This window comes from Macrobrachium nipponense, chromosome 31, assembly GCF_015104395.2.
Source record: "Macrobrachium nipponense isolate FS-2020 chromosome 31, ASM1510439v2, whole genome shotgun sequence".
Classification (NCBI taxonomy): Eukaryota; Metazoa; Arthropoda; class Malacostraca; order Decapoda; family Palaemonidae; genus Macrobrachium; species Macrobrachium nipponense.
Window position 1 is genome coordinate 11,810,114 of NC_061093.1, and position 23,268 is coordinate 11,833,381.

The following is a 23,268-nucleotide window of genomic DNA, read 5'->3' on the forward strand; positions in this document are numbered from 1 at the left end:
TTTCAACTTAAGCACTAACCCTCGTGTTTAGGATCAGGTGATCGGGATCGGTGTTGTGCTCCTTAATTATGCCACTAGGCATAGGCATATTGTCATGTAAGAGGCTCTGTCGAGTAAATGGATAAGACCCCATCGACAGACCCACAAGAACTCTTAGCCATAGGTCACATCCTCGCTGAGGCTCTTGAGGCGAAGCAGATTCCTAGGCATTAGCCATGGAGGCTTCCGCCTGATCAAGTAGGAAACCAAGGTTTTATTTATTTATTACCTACAACGTATGTTGTTTACCTGTCTATTCAGTAAATAGTTGTCTCTTTCCCACCACCAAGGGTGTCAATCAGCTAAGTATATATCTGCTGGGTAGTTCCATGTACAAAAATGATATTGTTAAGATACAATAAAGTTTTGTACATACTTACCTGGCAGATATATACGATTGATGGCCCACCCAACCTCCCTCAGGAGACAGGTGGAAGAGAAAATCTGGTTCTAGAACGGTATCCGTTCCTATCCTGCCACCCAGCGGCAGAGGGGCGGTAGATCACCTGACCTACCTGCAGCGTGTGCCGCGAAATTCGAATTTCTGTCGGGGACGACGGAGTCTATAGCTAAGTATATATCTGCCGGTAAGTATGTACAAAACTTTATTGTATCTTAACAATATCATTTTTCATTTTCCTTTCTTTCTCCAAGTGTGATCAGTGTGTGGTAAGAGTGTATACGTGGTATGATGGAGAATTTTGCCTCAACATCGGGATCGTCTACCGCTTCGAAGAGGAGACAAAAAAGGAAATGCCCAGGAGTCAGTTGGCTTTCCATGTTCGTCGGTTCCTAACTTCGGTGTCGACGGATCCTCATCCAACGTGTAGTAGGTGCAGGGAAAACGTATGTACGGTTACTAATCCGTGTTCTGTTTGTCGCGTTTGGTCGGTGGAACAGTGGAAGAAGTTCTATGGGAAAAGCCAATACAAAAGGAAGGGGGTGACGCCATCTTTGGATGACCAAAACCTTACCGGCTTCTTTTGTATCGGTAATAAACCAGGCTGCTCCATATTTCTCCACCTGCTTTTGAATTGTCTCATACCCCTTCGGTTTCTCCTAGCGGTTCTGTATCGGAAACGTCAGGAGGGGCCTTGGGTAATTTTATGAATAACTTGCACTCTCCTTTGTTCCCAGCAAGTAGAGGGGGAGATCCGCCATCTTTGTTCCAGGCTCCTGCTACTCAAGCGCATAGGTTAGATGGTACGTGGTCAGCGCTAGGCCTACCAGGCGTACCAACCTTGGATGGTCTGCTTGCGCATTATATGACGCCACGGTTCCAGCAGGGTCCGGCAGCGCTGAATGTTCCTCATCCCCCGGGCTTGTCAATTTATGGGGAATTAATGACGCGGCTTCACCATCCCACTCAGTATTTACAGCGATGCAGAACGTGGGAGGTAGTTTGGCAGCAAACACGTGCGGTTTGCCAGCAGAAACCTCTCAGTCTCTCCCTACGAGAGGGATGATGTCACAACATACGTCCACACTCTGAGATGGCAGGCGTGATGACGTCACAGACCGATTCTCGGCCTTTTCGCTGCATCCAGACGCTAATACGCCTTCTGACCCGCCAATGCAAACTGTAATGCAGAAATTACATGATATAGAGGAGAGAATGAATAAGAGAGACAAAAAGAAAAAGTGTGATTCGCCTTCTTCGTCTTCTTCCTCTAGTTCGGCGTCATCGCTAAGTCCGATAACGTCACGGCGAGCGCCAGTCAAGCGTTGGAGGAGGATTCGGGAGTTCCTGGCGGATCCTCGGGCCAGAGGAGAAGAATCAATTCTTCCTCTTCTTCGGACCAAGACTGTCATTTCCAAGTCAGCAAGAAGGTCGGAAAATCAGTGGGCTATTAGCACAAGGTTGGCAGACGAAGCCGTTCGCAAGAGTCCGAACAAGCGAGAGAGGTGACGGCCGGCGAGCTAGCGGCCGAGGCGGAGTTGCCAGTTTCGGATCGCAAAAACTGCGATACCTCTGGTAAAATCGACGTTGGCGGCGAAAGAAACCTGCAGCAGGATGGATGGAATGCAGGTCCCAGTTTGTTTTCGCCCGTAAGGCCGTTTCAAAATACGTACGAAGGACGATAAGGCTCCTATTAAAAGTACAAAAAATAGAGAGTTGGCAACCTCGGCGGATACGTTCGTGGAAGCCAGTGTCCGTCTGGATAGAAGGCCGAGGCCGGGCTCGCCGACTCTCGAAAACGTTGCCAATGCTAATAGAGACGAACTTACCTCTGTCTTAAGGGAGCCTTCATCGTGGAGATTCTAGCGAGATTCTCGCTCTAGATCCGTGAGCAGAGAAAGAGTGAGACGTTCTCGTTCCCCTGCTGACTATCTGGGATCGAGCCAACAGCGGCCAGCAAAGATCAAAGAGACCGCGGCCGTAGGGGCAGGCGGCCGTGGAATTCCGGGCCGTCTGTCAGAAGATAGAGGCGAGACAACATCCCTCGTGACGGAGAGTGGTACCACTAGAGCCGGAGGGAAGGAGAAAACCAAGAGTTTCTGGCCTCGTATGCAGAGGTTATTGATTTGATTCGTCAATTCAATAGCCTTGTTTCGGAGAAGACAGAAACACCGGCCAGTATGCTTCCTCCTGGAATTGACATGGCGTTTGGACTAAAGAGGGATACCAAGGTGTCGTATGAATTGCCTTGTTCGAGTCATGCGGAATCGGTCCTGCAACACGTAAACGCAAAGATTGCAGGGAGGGATAATTCCTTAAGATCTAATAGATCATTTAAATTTATTCCCCCTCCAATGATAAAACAAAGGAAATATTATACGACACCTGAAGGTCCCTTTGCTGTCTAGACAAATGAACCCTAATGTTGCAAGGTTAAGGCCTGGATTAACCTTGGATCAGGTTAAAATGGAGTGCCCTTCGATGACGTACCAAGAGGCTGCTACGTTAGAAGCAACAGCTTCTGTCTTTCAGGCTGCGTCCTGGTTAGACCTTTGGTCAACAGCAGTGGCGAAAATTGCATCCTCGGAAGCAACAAGGAAAGTAGTGGATGAACCATTGTTCATTAGATTACTACAGTCAGGGTCCAAGGCGATTGCGTACCTGACAAACGTAAGTGCCAATGTTTGGGCAAATATCCTGCTAATGAGGAGAGATGCAGCATTGGCTAGACTAAGCCGCAATGTGGATTTGGACTTCCCTGTTAGCAATGAGGAATGGGGATATCTTGGAATCGCAACTACTGTTGCCAGAGGTCATACTGAAGAGGCGATAGATAGAAGAAGGATGGACACTAACGATAGGTTGGTGCAACAGGCAGTTAGGAAAACGTCTAACAGTCAAACTACTCCTTTGGAGGGAAGACAACAGCAGATGTCCGAAAGAAGACAGTGAGACATAGCATCCCTAATAGAGTCACAAGACCCTCTTCCCCAAAGAGGATAACTCATCGGCCCTTTCACAATAGAAAACAACAGAGGAAGGGGCAATAGGGGAAGAGGGAGAGGCTCAAGAAGATAGGATTGGGCGCCTCCCATCACTCGGCCACACCAGTGGGGGGTTGCCTGGCAAATCACTGGAAGGTGTGGCAGGAACTAGGGGCAGAGCAGTGGTGGTGGATGTTCTCAGGATCGGGTATTTGATTCCGTTCGAGGTAACCCCGCCCCTGACAGATCAACCATTACCCCACGTCACTTATGCCCACAAATCTCAGAAGGCCACTATTCTGCAGGATGAAGTGAAGAAGATGATGGAAAAAGGAGCTGTGCAACAAGTATGCAGTCCGACAAAAGGCTTCTACAGCAGGATTTCCTGGTACCCAAAGCCAACGGGGAGTGGAGGACAGTAATAGACCTGTCAACGCTGAATCTGTTTATAAGGAAAACCAGTTTCAAGATGGAAACTCCGAAACGGTTCTACAAGCAGTCAGAATCGGAGACTTTATGCTGACAGTCGATTTAAAGGACGCATACTTTCAGATACCAGTCCATCAGTCTTCAAGGAAATTTCTCCGCTTCAGTCTTGCAGGGAAAGCTTTCGAATTCAAGGTCCTGTGCTTCGGATTGACAACGTCTCCTCAAGTTTTTACAAGAGTGTTCACCCTCTGTCGGCGTGGGCTCATGCTCAGGGGATCATGGCTAATAAGATATCTGGACGATTGGCTGGTGATAGCAAAGTCAGGGAGAAATTACTCAGGACAGGGCGGGCCCTCCTGCAGCTTTGTCACGGAGCTAGGTATTGTGGTGAATCAGCAGAAGTCGCAGCTAGATCCAAGTCAACGTTTGGAATATCTGGGAATGGTGATAGACACAACACAAGCCAAAGTATTCCCCGACAGACCAAAGAGTAGAGAAATGCAAACAAGTGGTGAATGCCTTTCTGGGAAAGCAGACACAGCCAGCAAGACAGTGGCAGGTGGTGCTGGGAATCCTAACCTCCCTGGAGAAGCTAGTACTTACAAGGAAGGCTACACCTTCGGTTCCCATACAATGGAGGATGAAGGAGTTTTGGTCACCAACAGTAGATCACCCGTACGAGCAAATTCCCTTGTCGGCAGAAGTGAGGAAAGACTTGCTGTGGTGGGTGGACGACGACAATCTGACAGTGGGTGTCCCCCTTCAACAATCCTCCCCAGACCTCTTGCTGTTCTCGGATGCGTCACTAGAAGGCTGGGGAGCCCATATGGAGGAGTTGATGGTGTCAGCAAAATGGAGTTGCAAGGACAGAGAACTCCATATAAACGTGCTGGAGTTGAAAGCAGCTTTCCTGGCTCTACAAGAATTCAGGGAGAGAGTAAAGGGACACTCAGTGGTATTGATGTCAGACAACACCACAGTAGTAGCTTTATATAAACAAGCAAGGAGGCTTAGTTTCTCGGCAGTTTACAGTGATGACAGTTCAACTTCACCAGTGGGCTATAGAGACCTGGATAGACATCAAGGCCAGGTATATTCTGGGAAAAGAAACATAGTGGCCGACAAGTTGAGCCGCAGGGATCAGATTCTGGGAACGGAGTGGTCCCTACACCAACAGGTAGTGGACAGGATGCTCATGTTGTGGGAAGGACCGATTATAGACCTATTCGCAACCAGGTACAAACAAAAAGTTGGAAGTGTATTGTTCAGTAGTCCGGACGCAGAGGCAGTAGCAGAAGATGCGCTACAACACCCCTGGGACAATCTGGACGTGTACGCATTTCCTCCATTTTGTCTAATCCGTCAGGTTCTGAACAGGGTAATGCGGTCTCAGAACCTCAAGATGACCCTGGTAGCCCCGTTATGGCCGAAAGCAGAGTGGTTTCCAGACCTACTGGAACTCCTAGTAGATGTGCCAAGAGAGTTACCTCCATGGAGCAACCTTCTGTGTCAGCCTCACGTGGAGAGGTACCACCAGTCGGTGAAGTCCCTATCGCTTTCACGGGTGGAGACTGTCAAGTATTCTCCTCCGAGAGCGAGGGTTTTCGCAGAAAGCAGCAACTCAGATGGCAGGTAATAATCAGAAAATCATCTGCGACAGTATACCAAGGAAAGTGGTCAGCATACTGTGATTGGTGTCGTAGAGGGAACGTGTCTCCACTCGGTACCACTATTCAGCAGTTAGCAGACTTTCTGATATATCTCAGAACAGAAAAACATATGTCTGTATCTGCAGTGAAGGGGTACAGGGCTGCTCTAGCCCTCAGTCTTACGAATGAAAGGAGTGGACATGTCGTCTTCATAGGAGTTGGCCATGCTGATGAGGAGCTTTGAACAGTCATGCCCACCAAGGAGCTAAAAGCCCCAGATTGGGATCTGACCAAGGTACTGAGTAGTCTCACAAAACCCCCCTACGAACCACTAAGGCAGTCCACGGATAGGAGCCTGACCCTGAAGACAGTCTTCTTATTGGCCCTGGCTTCAACCAAAAGGTGGGGGAGCTACATGGCCTCTCATATCTCATAAAGCACTCGAGAGGTTGGAGATCAATGGTGTGTGAGTTTGTCCCCAGAATTCGTGGCAAAGACCCAAAATCCAACAATAGTAGACGGCAGATTCGACTCCTTTACCATACCTTCCTTGGCAGACTTTGTAGACAACGACAAAAGCTGAGATGCTCCTGTGCCCCGTCAGGGCACTAAGGGAGTACTTAAAGAGAACAAGGCACCTCAGGCCGGGGTGCCAGAGGTTGTTCGTAAGTACAGGACGGAACAAGAAGGAAGTGTCCAAGAATACAATATCATTTTGGCTAAGGGAGACGATCAGAGATGCTTATACTGCAGAAGACAGAGGGTCAGATAGCCAGGTGGGAGCTAGAGCTCATGACATCAGGGGTGTGAGTGCTCCCTGGCATTAAGAAGAACATGTCTGTGGATAAAATTCTGAAAGCTGGCGTGTGGAAGCGCCAAACAACTTTCACCTCATTTTATTTGAAAGATTGTTGCCCATAGATCCTTGGACACCTTTTCCTTGGGTCCAGTGGTGGCGGCAACCCAACAAGTGATATAGTTCATCCAGTGCCCCTGGCGGGTCAGTTTGCGTCTAGTCTAAGATGAAGGTATGAAAGTAGAATGATGGGATGACTGGTCTTTTTTCTTTACTACTTTCTTCCTACTCCTTTAACTACGGGCAATATGAAGGAGAGTACCGTCATGTGCTGGAACGGACTAGATGCAGGTGAGATGGTCAGCCATACTGTGAAGCTATCATTAGCTGATGATATACTTTTCAGTAGCAAACAACACACCCCTCTGGATAATAAGGAAAAGAGGGGTGAAGGTGGATCCAGTCGCAAGGGACAAGAGTAAACAGTAGAATGGTATCTACACCCAGTGGGAGGAAACCAATAGATCCGCTTATATCTTTGGTCCTAGGTTCATTGTCCATTCTCTTAGAATTTCCCTATATATTCGGAAATGGATAAGGTGGCAAACTCCCAGTCAGTTGTAGAGACTTACCTCCCTCCAATAGTAAGTCTATCCTAATGTTAAGACCGAAGGTTTGTTTCGTGTATGAACAAATACCAAATTTGTAACTAATTTGTATTTTTCATAACTAACAAACCTGAGGTCTTAACAGTTAAAGGCCCACCTCGAACCACCCCTCTACGCAGTCTAAAACTGGGTTAGAAATATAACTGATGGGTCACAGGTAGCCGTGGGCATTCTGGGTATACATGCCCCGTGACCTGGTATAGATGCCATTAGTCCCTGGATCTCACAAGTGTAATTTTTTAATTCTACCGGTTTCCAGCTTGGCGCTAGTAAATCCTAAATGTTTAAGACCTCAGGTTTGTTAGTTAGAAAAAAATACAAATTTAGTTACAAAATTTGGTATATTAGCATAATTTTTTTTACAAGGATATTTTGTGGAAGGAAAAAAAACCAATTTAATATGTTCATTATAACAATTTATTTTTGAAAGAAAATAGTTTTTTAGTTTTATTTTTTTTTAGGGAAACATGTATGATTCTATGCATGAAATGCAATAGAATGTGAGCATATTGGAATAAATTTTGGACATTGAATGAAATTTACCAGAAATAAACAATGTTTGCGTCACCGCGACAGGCCACCAGGGCAGCGCTATGATTTTGTTTACATCCACTCATTGCAAATGGCTGACAGGCTAACTGCTGATGTATCGTAAGCAATTTTTTGTAAGTTTGTGATAACAGACTGATAATTTAGCTTATTTTGAATATTTTATCATTATGTAGTTACACAATTTACTGTAATAATTAGGCATGTTTTCAGTGTTTTACTATTAACAACAATTTTTTGTGCCTACCCAGTATGCTTGCCGTTGGCTAGGTCTAGCAGGCTAGATTTAGCCTAGCCTACGGCACTCGATCTCCCATCAGTAATATGGCGACATTAGACACACAACAGTTTTTTGATACATTTAAAAATAAAAAAGTTAGTCTAATATGGTATACTTACGATATACTGTTCCCCTTGCAACAATTCTAAATTCTCAACTAATTGGTCAGATAGGATGAAATTTAAGGCCATTAGTTGTGTGGTAGGCAGTTGCTTCAGACTCGGTAAGATTTACATACACTCAGGCTACTGGCTCAATGCTTTCTTGTTTTGTTTTTATCTTTATAACTGCACAAAATGGGCCCCCCGAACTGTACTAATGATCACAGTACATAACGAGTTTGTAGGTAAAATGTTGATTTTAAAAATTACTTACTTCATGTAAGCACACCATTCCTTTATATGGATAAATCTCCTCCTTACCTGATGATAAGCATACAGATTTATTAATTTAAGAGCAAAGTTTCAAAGTGAGTAGGTCTTGTTGTACTTCAGGCCTATATCTTACCCCCTGGAAGAAAAAGATATTTTTATACATACAACTTCCCTGTCAGATATATACTCAACTTTAGACTCCGTCGTCCCGACAGAAATTCAAAATTTCGTGGCACACGCTACAGGTAGGTCAGGTGATCTACCGCCCTGGGCGCTGGGTGGCAGGAATAGGAACCATTCCCGTTTCTAATCAGATTTTCTCTGTCGCGGTACTGTCAACAGCGTTGTTGGTACCTCCTGACTTGATTTTCGTTTTTCATCGCCATCAATCTTCTGGGCTGTCTTTTGCAGGGAAGTACTGGGTCTTTGGTTTGGCATACGCTTTTATTAACTTTTTAATGAATTTGGCTTCGAATTTTCGAAGAAAATTTTACGTGAAACTGCTGAATTTTTCGGTAGACACTCATATTTTGCAATAAAGGCAAATAATATCTATTCACTAATACGTGTAAGAAGTGTTTAAAACTCTCTAACTTCCTACTTAAGGAAGTCAGAAAAGCATATGACTAGAAACGCTTCCTTTAGAAGCTTTAATAAGTCTCGTGCTAACGAGCAGTTAAGGGTATTACAGTACTAGTAGTTTGTAGCATCCTCATCACCTTCTTACCTCACAGAAACTACAAATTCATCTTTTGCAAATTTGAAGAATAAATGGAGGGAGCTCAAAATGCGAGCCCTTAAAAAGGTAAGAAGTGAATATAGTGTTCCCAGTGCAGTGGAGGGTGCGTCTGATTGGATCTGTCTCGCTCCCAGGCCTAGACCTCTTCCAAGCTCCCAGGCCCAGAGGAGAAGGAATGTCGAAAGCCTTACGGAGGTTACGGAGAATCCCCACCGATCAGGCGTCCCCTCGGTAGGATCTGGAGCATCCCAGACTGCCAATGATCACCATTGCAAAGGTATCCTTAAAAAGTGCGTCTCTTCGTCCGATTCTTCATCTTACATCCAAAAAGACAAAGAATGGACATGTTTGGAGTTCGGACGATCTATCGCGTTCTCTGGAAAGAAGTTGGAAAACTCCCACTTTGAAAGAAACTAAGAGAACCCTGAGCGCCAGGCAGGAGCGAGGTTCCAGCCAGGCGCGAGGCACCAGCCAGGAGCCAGGAGCCAACCGGCGTGAGGCGCCAGCCAGGCGAGAAGCGCCAGCCCAGGTCAAACAAGCCCACGTTTCCAGCAAAACCCAGGCGCAAGCCACGTTCCAGCAGCCAGGCGCGAGGCGCCAGAGTTCCTTCCTTCAGGCGCGAGGCGCCAGAGTTCCTGTCTGCTGATCCGCAATCTTCCAAGAAGCGTGAAGGTGTGTCCAATCTTCCTCCTCCACCTGGAAGTGTTCTGCTTTCAAGCAGACAACAAGCTCCTCAAGATGAGTTATCTACTTCAGATCTAGAAGAGCCTATTTGGCGAGAAGCACCAGCCAGGCGAGAGGCGCCTTCCAGGCAAGATGAACTTCCAGGCGCGAGGCGCCAGGATATCCCGAATCGCCTTATGAGAGAGAGGTCAGCCAAGCGGGCTCCTCTTATTAGTTTTTAGCAGGATCAGCCTCCTTTCTCGGCAAAGGCGGCAAGATGTCGCACAGGCGGCCGTTCGCTTTTTGTTTTTTAAGGATGATTCTGATACTGAGAGAAGCCCTTCTCCAATATTCAGAGGACTGCTGTAACAGGCAGTTCCTCTCAGCGTGGACTCTCTCCTTCATTCATACTCTTCCCTCATTATGACGAGGCAAGAGCTACGGGAGTTTTCTTAATAAGAATCTCATCTATTCGGCGTTCGGGAAGGACTGCGGAAAGGGAACATCAATCTTCCTTCCGTAAGCTCAAGATCTGAACAGGAATTCTCTCCCCATCCGCGATTTCCTGGAATCACGGAGACTTAACGAGTTCCGGGGATTAACTTCCTTCCTTAGAGAGATATTATACGTATTGTCAAGTAAGTGCATAACACTTAATTGACAAAAAATGTATACTCTTTGTATTCTTAATGGGTTAGTTTCTCATTGACAAAGATCTCAAATACAATCTTATCGCGTAGCATATAAGCTCTCTACGACAAGATTCGGAGGAGCTCTCATTCATTGATTAGAGGCTCTTCCTGGTAATAGACGCGTAGACTACGTCCTTTAAGTCTTATGTCCAAGAGAATAGGAAGCTTGAGAGATTCTCTTCGATCCTCGGTTCTCACTTGGGATCTCCTTCGGCTAATACTAATTCTATCTATTGACTAAAAGAACGAAGATAGTAAATTTTCCATTCTCTCTCTGCCTCGGCGAGGAAAGAATGTAGTAAAGAATTTGGTGTATGAGACTACTGTATGGTCAAGTCATATGCGCATACTGTAGTTACCTCTATGGTTGGCAACTGAATTCCCTGTATCCTTCCAGGAGTTTCCTAGGTAAGGACTACGCTTAAAGGGATTGTTACGACAACACCGACTCAGCTTCTGTATGTAATGAAGGTTGTTTCGCTTAAATATGCATTTTTGAGAACTTCCTTTGGCTCGATAATAGTTTTATCATATTCCTTCATTGAATGGAGTAGCTGGTAACTCAGGAAGAATGCGGCGAGACAGCGAACATAGACTGCTGTCACTGTAGTGTAGACCAACACAGTACCATCTAGTTCTCGGTCATGAGCGGTTGGTTACATCTCTCTCTCCTACGGGATTTACTGGTTAACCGTATCTCTCCCCTACAATCACGGACTTAGCCTCGAATTGAGGGGATTTGTAGGCAAACATGAATAACATTGTCTGCGTTTTGCTAAGAAGCTTTCAATAGAAAGATTTCTTGCAACCTTTCAGTGCTGTTTACCGCAATGTAACAGAATTATGGACGATTCTAACGCGGCAGAGCACTATATTATATAATGCTCTCATGCTTACGAAAGCATAGCCTTATTAGAGAACGGAGCATGCTCAGTGAGAAGATGGATGAGTCTGATGGGAACCATTTTCTTCCTTCCGTTGGCAGCAAGTTTTGGTTTCCCGGAAATGGACTACATTACACCTATAAAGTTTTTCCTACCAAGAAACGGAAATAACATATGAGAGGGTGCCGGGTACCATGACAAAGGTACAGATGTTCTGGCACATAGTCTAAAGAATTGCAAGCAATTTTGTGGACTTGATAATTTCTCGATATAGCGAGTTGTTAATCGAAGGGTTCAGTAGCCTCTCTGACAGCAGGCTCGGTAACGTCACGGTTCGTTCCTGATTTCGTTCCCCATCTAACTGGACGGGGCTTCGATCCCAGGGAGGGACAAAATGATTTTTTAAATCAATTAGGCCAATTCCACAGCTCTCTCATATCTCAAGGAGCATCGAGAATCTCTTTTTTTGCCCCTGTTCGCGTTAACAAGAGCGAACCTGTTTGGAACACAGACAGAACGTAATGATCCTTAAGAGGTTCGCTGCACGTTGTTGCACATCCGTGAGAACCTTCTTGATCGACGATAATAACTATTGACATCTGTCTAATCTTAGTTGGTGGAAAGAGAGTTGTGGAAACCTATGAGACGTCTTCTTCATAGATCTCTTCGCAATGTTGAAGACGAAGAGGTTTCCTCTATACTGCTTCCTTATTCTCGATCCAAGAGCGGTAGCAGTATACGCCATCCTTTAGTTCGAAAGGGGAATAAACATTAGTCTTTTTTCCCTATATATAAATTCTTAACAGATGTATTAAGATAATTACTGGCGTCAGAGGAAGAGAGGATGATGCTTTTTGCCCCATTTTATTTTGGCCTTCGAGAGGCTGGATTCACAGAGGTCACGTCCTTCTTACAGCACTTTCTAAAGGCTTTCCCAAGATAGTCGGTCTACTCCATCTGCCTCACTTAGAAACCGACCTCAAGAACCTCTCCACTCTGAGTCTGTCTGCAGGCAGACTGACGAGAAGTTGACATGAATGAGAGGATTTTTCAAGGTGAATGACAAGTGTCATGGCCAAGACAAAGAAGTGCTGCAGATCGTGCTGGGTTGAATGAGGAAACTGTCCTCTTCCGATACCTCTGTGACCCACATGGCGGTTTCTTCCTTTCTGAGAGAAGAATCACCCTTGTATATATCTGCTATTAAAGAATACAGTACAGGCTATACTCTGTCTCTACAAAGGGACTTAGAGATAGCAGAGGAATAAGGTCTTCGGGATCTTATACGATACCTCAATACGACCAAGAGTAGGACATCATGTACTTCGAGTTGGGATCTTTTCGTGGCCCACAGATTCCGTGTTCCGACAAGTTGGAACCTCTCCTCATCAAGCTTCTTTTAGAAATTTTATGAGGAAATTCATTTTTTCTCTTGGCCCTACCAACTACCAAGAGGACAAGTGAATTTTTATGTATTGGAATCTCGCATCAGATTCAATGGAGACTCGGCGATTGGTTCTTGCCAGCATAGTATGTCTGGCAAAGAACTAAAACCCTTCTAATCCTGGCTCAGAGCTTTGAAGTCAAGGGACTTTCCCAATTGATACGGGAAGAGATAGAAGGGTCTCTTTGCCCAGGCAGGATACGTAAGTTTTATCTTCAGCAGAAGAAATGGCTTAACGTCTGCCTACAGAGTCTTTGGGGTGCGATGAGGGCTCGAAGCGCTTCCCAGAAGGTACTCAGAGGGACACGATAAGAGCCAAGAAAGCCCTGGGTTCGCCCACTTTCGGCTTGGAGTCTTCTTCGACTTCCAGGCTCCTTCCCCTCCTTCGCGCAAGGAGAGGGAAGATTCTGCAACGAGAAACCTCCTCAACAGGCAGGAATAGATCTCGTTAGCAACGGAAGTACTCACGAAGGATCCTCCTCGGAGGAAGACTCTTCTCTCTCGTCCTGTTAAGATATCCTATCATCTACTGGATGTAACTGGCTACAAGCGCCTCCCCTCGTCCTAGGCCAGAGTTCCTTCCACCCTTCTCCAGTCTCCTGACAAACTATTGTGGTTTGTTCAGGATCCTCGGGCAACGAAGCGCCAGCCAGGCGCCAAGTGCCAAACAGGCGAAAAAACGCCAGAGGCAGACAGCTCAGATGAGCGCGTTTATTGTCTGATGCGGAGAAGGAGCGGGCCTCCAACCTGGCGCAAATGCGCCAGAGGCGAACAGATCGGACAGGTGAGAGTGTCCGATGTGGACATTGCCAGCCAGCCTCGAGACTCCAGCCAGGCTTGAAGCTCCAGCAAGTGGGGAGGTGCCAGCTATGCGCGAGGCGCCAGAAGCGCCAGCCGGGCACCAGGTGCCAAAAATGCCAGAAGCGCCAGCCAGGATTGATGCTCCAGCCAGGCGCAAGGCACTAGCTAGGCGCGAGGCGCCATCCAGGCACAAAGCGGATACGTTGCTGGGATAGGGAGCCGATACTGATCCTTAACTAGAGTTAAATTTTATTTAACATCGAGTTTTTTAGGGTTGTTTGAAAGGAGTTTGTGCTCCTTAATTATGCCACCAGGCAAGGTGTGTTGTCATGTAAGTGGATAAGACCCATTGACAATGCCATCAGGATCTGTCGAGTAAGTGGATAAGTCCCCATCGACAGACCCACAAGAACTCTTAGCCATAGGTCACATCCTCGCTGAGGCTCTTGAGGCGAAGCAGACTCCTAAGCAGTAGCCATGAAGTCTTCCACCTAAACAAGTAGGAACCAAGGTTTTATTTATTACCTACAACGTATGTTGTTTACCTGTCTATTCAGTAAATAGCTGTCTCTTACCCACCACCAATTGGTGCCAATCAGCTAAGTATATATCTGACAGGGAAGTTGAATGTATAAAAATGATATTGTTATGATACAATAAAGTTTTATACATACTTACCTGGCAGATATATACGATAAATGGCCCACCCAGCCTCCCCGCAGGAGACAGGTGGAAGAGAGAAAATCTGATTAGGAACGGAAATGGTTCCTATTCCTGCCACCCAGCGGCAGGGCGGTAGATCACCTGACCTACCTGTAGCGTGTGCCGCGAAATTTGAATTTCTGTCGGGACGACGGAGTCTGAAGCTAAGTATATACTTATCTGCCAGGTAAGTATGTATAAAACTTTATTGTATCATAACAATATCATTTCTATAATTTACCAAAGTGGTAGGCTCTTGCAGAGTATAGTTTGTCTATGAAAAGATTTCATTTGGAATGAATCTTACCTATTGTTAACGATAGCATTGTATACTATATCTCCACTCGATAGGTGAGGGGAGATATATGTAAGTTATCTTTAACATAAGGTATCCAGATAATAAATTTTATGAAAATTCATGTATTCTGAAATATATTAATTTTGCCTCATGTATTTTTCAGTTCTTGTAACCATCTACGTTAGATATAGGCAGATTGCTGAGTTGTACCATAACCACTCGTCCTCGTCTCACATTGTACGCCTAAACCGCATAGGCCTATTTGTGGGCTCAGTTGCAGCACTTGGCATATCAGTTGTTGCAAATTTTCAAGAGACAAATGTTTTTTATGTTCATATCACAGGGGCACTTATGGCCTTTGGTCTAGGGACTGGATATCTTTGGGTTCAGGTAAGGGCAAATACCCATTTGCCTCACATTTCATTTGGTATTGTGGTTGATATTATTGCTATACTAAAAGTGTAACTCATCAAATGCATTGGTAAATATTTAAATGTCCAATAGATTTAAGCAGCTCTCTACAGCAAGGTAAAGCTAAACTGATTTTATTTATATTAATCTTGTGATTTTAATTGAATTTTTCTCTTGTAGGCTCTGTGTTCGTACCAAACTCATCCTTTGGTAAATAGCTTGGCCATGGCTCATGTACGACTTAGTCTGGCAACTGTCGCTTCGATATGCTTCCTAGCTGGATGTGTATGTGCTAGTATAGCACATTCACAATTTAATGGTATTGTACTTTATGTAGTTTGTTGAAATGTTTATCAGTGATTACAGATAGGGAGTTTTTATATTTTTACATGTAAGAAATGTTTTCAGCCTATCAGTGATTAGTAGTTACTACATTGTGTATGGCATAAATAGGAGTAAGTTGGAAGGAGAATATCAGAGTTCTTGTGATATTTGTATGGATTTTTAGTGCTGTGAAAGCAGTTGATAAAATGCACACCCTTGTAAATTCAGTATGCATGTTTAGTTCTGCGTTCAGCTGTAATTTACAAGTTTTTTAGTTTTAGACTATTTGTACTTGGATAGATTAAGCTAAGATGTATATACAAATTTTTAATGTTTTTAACCGGTTTCTAGCTGGCTCCAGACATTTATCGTAATGTTAAGACCTCAGGTTTGTTAGCTATGAAAAATACAAATTGATTAAGAACTTCTCATTTCTATTAGTGAGAAACATTGCAAAAGTGTTTGTTTAATTTCATACAATCAACTTACCTGTCAGGGGATATATACATAGCTAAGACTCCGTCGTCCCGACAGAAATTCAAATTTCGCGCCACTCGCTACAGGTAGGTCAGGTGATCTACCGGCCTGCCCTGGGCGGCCAGGACTAGGAACCATTCCCGTTTTCTATCATATTTTCTCTGTCGCCGGTGGTATCAACATTGTTGTTATTACCTCCTGACTTAGATTCTTATTTCATCCTTTGATCATCGTTTCTCGGCTTTTTGGCGACGTATCTGGATCGTGTTTTTTGGCATTCGCTACTGTGGACTGATTTTGGACTTGCTTTTTGGATTTTTCTCAGTATGTCTGATTCAAATGTGAGTGTGAGAATGTGTGAATGTAGGCTGCAGGGTGAGGATACCGAAAGCTTCGGTTGATCCTCACACTGTATGTCGTAAATGTAGGGGGTTTCAGTGTTCTTCTACTAATACCTGTCATGAATGTGAGGGATTAAATGCAGAAGAGTGGAGACTTTAACTTCTTATTTGAAGAAGTTAGAGAGGGATAGGGTTAGACGTTTGAAAGGTGTGAGTACAAGGCATATGGAGCCTTTTATTGATCCTATTTCTAATCCTGATGAGTTGGATTCTCCCTATATGTCAAATTCTCAAGCTTTACTTTCTGAATCGGCCTCGGAAATCGCCGATCTGAAGGCTACGATTCATCAGATGAAGTCCAAAATAGCGGACTTACAAGGTAATGGCTAGTGAAAGTGAACGGTACAGTGAAGTGAGTTCTCCCAGTGTTGTGGAGGGGGCGTTTGATCGTCCCTGCGACGCTCCCAGGCCTAGACCTCTTCCAAGCTCCCATGCCCAGAGGAGAAGGAAAGTCGAAAGCCTTAAGGAGGTCGTGGGGAATCCCCAACGGTCAGACGTCCCTTCAGCAGGCTCTGTTTCGATGCAGGCTGCTCAGGGACGCTTTAGAAAAAGCGTCCTGCGAGAGTGTTTCTCATCCTCTCCCTCTCCCTCACCTAAACGAGGGTGGAAGGATTCGGATCTCTCTAGGCCTCTGAAACGGCATTTGAGAGAACCTGAATTGGATTCGAGCCGGAGCACTTCTCAGATGAAGCTCCCTCGTCTTTTAAAAAGGCGAAGGTGGCGTCAGCGTCACCCTACGTGGGACGCAGCAGAATGCTTTCCTGCTACTTCTCCCCCGATTGAAGATGACGTGGGAGAAACTTCCAGGAAGATTCTCATGGCGGTGCAGGAACAGCTAGCCTCTTTGGTGGGAGTGTTAGCGAGGGATCCTCCTCGTAAGAAGGACGTTTCGCTTCCAATCAAGAAGACTCGTCCTCTCTCCCCTGCAAATCGAGAGGCGTCATGCAGACGTGAAGCTTCCAAGCATACCGCAGAGGCTTCGGTTTCGAGATCGAGGGAACCTTACGGCAGAAACGTAACGCCAGATAGACGTGAAGCGTCTTATAGGCGTGAAGCGTCATTCAAAGCGTCTTATAAGCGCGAGGCTCCAACCAAGGTATTGGCGCCAGTTAGGACGCCAGTTGAGAGCGAAGCGTCTTCCAGGCGCGAGGGCTGTCAATCCAGACGTCAACCAGACAAGCGGGGAGGCGTCAGCCAGGACGCTTGGCGGATGAGAAGCGTTCATCCAAGCGGGAGGCGTCATCCTTTTATGGAGAGAAGCCTAGGCTGTTGGCGCCTTCCAAGAAGGAAGCTTCTATTAAAGCTTTGAAGAGGAAGGAATATCATTCCTTAGACCCTTCTCTATCAGGAGTTTGTCTCCCCCAGAGGAAAGACGTCCTGATTTGTTAGCGGAGACTCATATAGACCCCGAGTTAGAAGTAAACTCGGAAGACGAGTATCAGGGAAGAGAAGGACTATCGAACTATAAAGTTTTGACAGCCTTGCTTCTTGAAGAGTATGGAGACGACTTGACCCCTGCCGCTCCTCCTTCTCCGCGCTCTCTTTTCTCGAGCGCAAAGACGAAGAAGTCTTCGTCTTTTCTTAGAATGAAGCCCGCCATTTCGATGAAGAGGGCTCTTCAGTCCTTAAAACTCATGGATGAAGTTGAAGGAGTTGGTCAGAACAGTCTTTGCATGCCCCCAGCGAGACTAGCTGGTAAACGAGGCATTTGGTATCAGACGGGAGAGAATATGGGCATTTCTCTTCCGTCTTCGACAGAAGCGGACTTTTCGACCTTAGTCGACGCTTCACGAAGACAAAGTTTGAACTCTGCCCGTATAACTTGGGGCATTTCAGAACTGGATCATCTCCTCAAGGGACTCTTCCATGTATTAGAAGTTTTCAACTTCTTAGATTGGTCCCTTGGGGTGATGTCCAAGAAAGCCCATGATTCTGAAGGACTCGAACCAGAAGTCCTTCTGTGTATTTTGTCTTGTATAGACAAAGCGGTACAGGATGGCTCGATTGAGATCTCCTCTTTATTTGGAGCAGGTCTTCTTTAAGAAAAAGAAGGGACAGTCTTTAGTGCCTTTTTGACGAAAGCGGTCTCCCACTCTCAAAGGGCAGCGCTACTGTACTCTCCGTTGTCAGACTTTTTGTTCCCTTCTCAGTTAGTGAGGGACATTTCTCGTTCATTAACTGAGAAGGCGACTCAAGACCTTCTTACCCAGTCAGCTAGGAAGAAGAAACCTGCTACTGCAACGGAAAAGAAAGGACCGAGTACACCAGTTCAGCCCTTTCGAGATGGCCCGACCTCCAGAGCTCCCGCAAGAAGGAAGGCCCCTGAGAAGAGAGGTAGGTCTGCCTTTCGTCCCTTTAAAAAGGGAAAGTGATGCTTCTCTCCTCCAAGCACCAGTAGGTGCCAGGCTCTTGGGATTTGTAGAAGCCTGGGCACGTATAAATACAGACGCTTCATCAATGTCTGTAATAAGGAAGGGATATCGTATCCCTTTCCTGGACACTCCTCCACCCTAACGTCCAACGAACCGAGGGAACTAACAGCCAAGTACAAGGATCCTGTGCTGAGAGATACTCTTCGATCGATGGTGGATCAGATGTGGGACAAGAGAGCGATAGAACTAGTACTGGATCAAAGCTCCCTGGGGTTTTACAATTGCCTTTTTCTGGTTGTGAAAGCCTCGGGAGGCTGGAGACCAGTACTAGACGTCAGCTCTCTGAACAAATTTGTTCAGAAGGAGAAGTTCTCGATGGAGACTTCTGCCTCAGTTCTTGCGACAAGGAGATTGGATGGTGTCTCTGGATCTCCAGGACGCCTATTTTCACGTCCCGATCCACCCTTCATCGAAGAAGTACCTCCGTTTCATGACGGGGGGAAGGATCTTTCAGTTCAGAGCCTTGTGTTTCGGCCTTTCCACAGCTCCTCAGGTCTTCACAAGCCTGATGAAGAATGTGGCGAGGTTTCTTCACCTCAAAGGGGTAAATATCTCTCTGTATCTGGACGACTGGCTCATCAGGGCCAGATCAGAGAGACAGTGCTTGGAGGACCTTACGTTGACATTAAACCTGATCAGATCGTTGGGATTACTCGTAAACCTCGAGAAGTCACAGCTGACCCCAGACAGAACTTAGTCTATCTGGGGATTCAGATGGATTCTCGGGGTTTTCGAGTATTTCCTTCGCAAGAGAGAATCGCAAAAGGTTTGCAGAAAGTCTCTCTCTTCTTAGAGAAGGAACAGACGTCGGCGAGGGAATGGCTGAGCCTTCTAGGGACCCTTTCCTCGCTCGAACAGTTCTTCCCACTAGGAAGACTTCATTTACATCCGCTTTCAATTCTTCCTCAAGAGGTCTTGGAGTTGGAAGACCGGACATCTTTCTGACGCCTTTCCATTCCAGTGGAGATGAAACCGCACTTGGAATGGTGGTTGCCCCCTCTGAAGGAGAACAAAGGAATCTCTCTAAAAATCCAGAACCCAGACCTAGTGTTGTACTCCGACGCGTCGGAGAAAGGTTGGGGAGCAACATTAGGCTCGAAGGAAGTGTCAGGCACCTGGGAAGCAGCACAGGTGTCTTGGCACATAAACTGCAAAGAGCTCTTCGCCATACATCTGGCTCTGAAGAGTCTAGAAACCTCTTGTTTCGAACAAATAGTTCAAGTAAATGTGGACAACACCACAGCACTTGCCTACATTCGGAAACAAGGAGGGACTCACTCCTTGTTCCTTTACGAACTTACAAAAGATCTTTTACTTTGGACGTCTCAGAGGAACATCTCCCTACTTACAAGGTTCGTTCAGGGAGAAAGGAATGTGAGGGCGGACAGGCTCAGCAGGAGGAACCAGGTCCTTCACACAGAGTGGACCCTACACGAAGATATGTGTCAAGATCTATGGTCTCTGTGGGGGACTCCTCATGTGATCTCTTCGCCACGTTCATCTCCAAAAGGCTGGCAGTCTTTTGCTCGGTTGTGGAAGACCCCAGAGCTCTGATGGTAGACGCCTTCCTGCTAGACTGGTCTCACGTAGACGTCTACGCTTTTCCTCCGTTCAAAATCCTGGGACTAGTGCTGAAAAAGTTTGTGGCTTCAAAGGGGACGAGGATGACGTTGATAGCCCCCTTTTGGCCGGCTCAAGACTGGTTCACGGAGGTGGTGGAGTGGATCGTAGATTTTCCCAGATCCCTCCCAAGAAGGATGGATCTTCTCAAACAGCCACACTTCCAGAGGTATCATCAAAACCTCCCCGCTCTCGCTCTGACTGCCTTTCAACTATCGAAAGACTCATCAGAGCGAGAGGGTTTTTTCGTAAAGCTGCAAGCGCGATCCGCGAGAGCCCGCAGAACCTCCACTACACAAGTATATCAGTCCAAGTGGGAGGTTTTTAGAAGGTGGTGCAGAACTAAGAAGTTTGTCCTCCCTCCACTACCTCTGTAGCGGAAATTGCGGATTTCCTTCTATTCCTGAGAGAAGAATCTCATCTAGCTGTATCCACAATAAAGGGATACAGAAGTATGCTTTCGGCAGTCTTCAGGAATAGAGGATTAGATCTGGCAGATAACAAGGATCTCCATGATCTCATAAGGTCCTTTGAGACTTCAAAGTCTAAGGAAACTGGTCCCTCCTAACTGGAACCTAGACGTGGTACTCAAGTTCCTGTCATCCGAAAGGTTCGAACCTCCTCATCTGGCGTCGTTTCGAGACATCACCAGGAAATGCCTATTCCTATTATCTTTAGCTACGGCAAAGAGAATTAGTGAATTACATGCTCTGCAGGATAAAGTAGGATTCAAGGGAGACTCAGCTATTTGCTCGTTTAAAACCCTGTTTTTAGCTAAAAACGAGAATCCCACGAATCCCTGGCCTAAGTCATTCGAAGTTAAAGGCTTATCGAGTCTCATAGGCAGAGAAGCAGAGAGGTCTCTATGTCCTGTAAGAGCTCTGAAATTCTACCTTCAGAGAAAGCACCAGATGGGAGGCTCTAGGCAAGGTCTTTGGTGCGCGGTAAAAGACCCCACAAGACTGATGTCCAAGAATGCTCTTGCATTCTTTGTGAGAAACGTCATTACAGACGCGCATAAGATCTGTCCTGACGAACAGTTCCGACTGTTAAGAGTGAAAGCTCATGAAGTGAGAGCAGTAGCGACGTCTCTCTCGTTTCAAAAGAATATGTCGCTTAAAAACATCATAGATACGACATTTTGGAGATGCAACTCAGTATTTGCATCTCATTACTTGAAAGACGTTGTGTGACCTATGAGAAATGTTTTTCTCTGGGTCCTTTCGTATCGGCGGATACGATCCTGGGTATGGGAGCCAACACCAATCCTTAAATATATACTTACCTTCTTTTTAGATATGTTCTAGAGTCTCTTCTAACAAAAAGGACTTGGTGCTGCACGGGCGGCCGTCTCTGTTGTTCAGTAAGAAACTCTTGTGATATCTAATTAGATGAGTATAAATTTTTTTTTTTTTTTTTTTTTTGAAAAATTATGTATGTGTGCGTATTGTGCTTTTTGAGTTATGGTTGTTGTGAAGAGTTCGGGGATAACTCGGAACAATCTTTATTTCTAACATTTGGTTAGGATCAGGTGGTCGGGATTGGTTGTATGCTCCTTCATAAGGTGTATTGTCATATAAGTGGATCAGCACCCATTGACAAAGTCCTTTCAGGCTCTGCCGAGTAAGCGGATAAGACCCCATCGGCAGACCCACAAGAACTCTTGGCCATAGATCATATATCTCGCTAAAGTTTCTTGAGGTGATGCAGACTACTGGGCAAACACCCACGAAGTCTACCACCTATCAGGTAGGAACCAAGGTTTTATTTATACCTACAACATATGTTGTTTACCTGTCTATTCCATAAGTAGCTGTCTCTTACCCTCCACCAAAGGGTGCCAATCAGCTATGTATATATCTGACAGGTAAGTTGATTGTATGAAAATGATATTGTTATGTTACAATAAAGTTTCATACATACTTACCTGGCAGATATATACGATTAATGGCCCACCCAACCTCCCCGCAGGAGACAGGTGGAAGAGAGAAAATATGATAGAAAACGGGAATGGTTCCTAGTCCTGCCGCCCAGGGCAGGCCGGTAGATCACCTGACCTACCTGTAGCGAGTGGCGCGAAATTTGAATTTCTGTCGGGGACGACGGGGGTCTTAGCTATGTAATATCTGCCAGGTAAGTATGTATGAAACTTTATTGTAACATAACAATATCATTTTTTTTTATGTAATATATAATTTTCAAGCTTTTATGTATAAATTAAATAACATAAATAATCTAAATAATAATTCTCTCTCTCTCTCTCTCTCTCTCTCTCTCTCCTCTCTCTCTCTCTCTCTCTCCTACTGATGATGAGGAGAATTTTTATGGTACATCTACTATGTTTATTAATATTTTCAAATAATAATAATAATAATAATAATAATAATAGATACCCTAATCCAGACTGTAAGGATTGTATCTGGGGACATCAGGATGGAGTTTGGAATAGAAAATGCGCCTTAGTCAACATACAAAAAAGGCAAAGTAACGAGAACTGAAGGGACAAAGCTACCAGATGGGAGCAACATCGAACACATAGATGAGACAGGATACAAATACCTGGGAATAATGGAAGGAGGGGATATAAAAACACCAAGAGATGAAGGACACGATCAGGAAAGAATATATGCAGAGACTCAAGGCGATACTCAAGTCAAAACTCACGCCGGAAATATGATAAAAAGCCATAAACACATGGGCAGTGCCTGTAATCGGATACAGCGCAGGAATAGTGGAATGGAGGAAGGCAGAACTCCGCAGCATAGATCAGAAAACCAGGAAACATATGACAATACACAAAGCACTACACCCAAGAGCAAATACGGACAGACTATACATAACACGAAAGGAAGGAGGGAGAAGGACTACTAAGTATAGAGGAATGCGTCAACATCGAGAACAGAGCACTGGGGCAATATCTGAAAACCAGTGAAGACGAGTGGCTAAAGAGTGCATGGGAAGAAGGACTAATAAAAGTAGACGAAGACCCAGAAATATACAGAGACAGGAGAATGACAGACAGAACAGAGGACTGGCACAACAAACCAATGCACGGACAATACATGAGACAGTCTAAAGAACTAGCCAGCGATGACACATGGCAATGGCTTCATAGGGGAGAGCGTAAAGAAGGAAACTGAAGGAATGATAACAGTGGCACAAGATCAGGCCCTAAGAACCAGATATGTTCAAAGAACGATAGACGGAAATAC

The 23,268-nt window shown here is 45.4% G+C and overlaps 1 protein-coding gene across 1 annotated transcript in view; it reads left to right on the top strand.

Moving 5' to 3' along the window:
* The window catches only part of LOC135206633 (DNA damage-regulated autophagy modulator protein 2-like), a gene marked incomplete at its 5' end in the record, with an annotated part of 141,962 nt that overhangs the window by 26,701 nt on the left and 91,993 nt on the right, over window positions 1-23,268 (top strand). Inside the window, 2 exon segments of the mRNA XM_064237974.1 lie at window positions 14,555-14,781; window positions 14,983-15,121. Coding sequence (XP_064094044.1) covers window positions 14,555-14,781; window positions 14,983-15,121 — 366 coding nt within the window.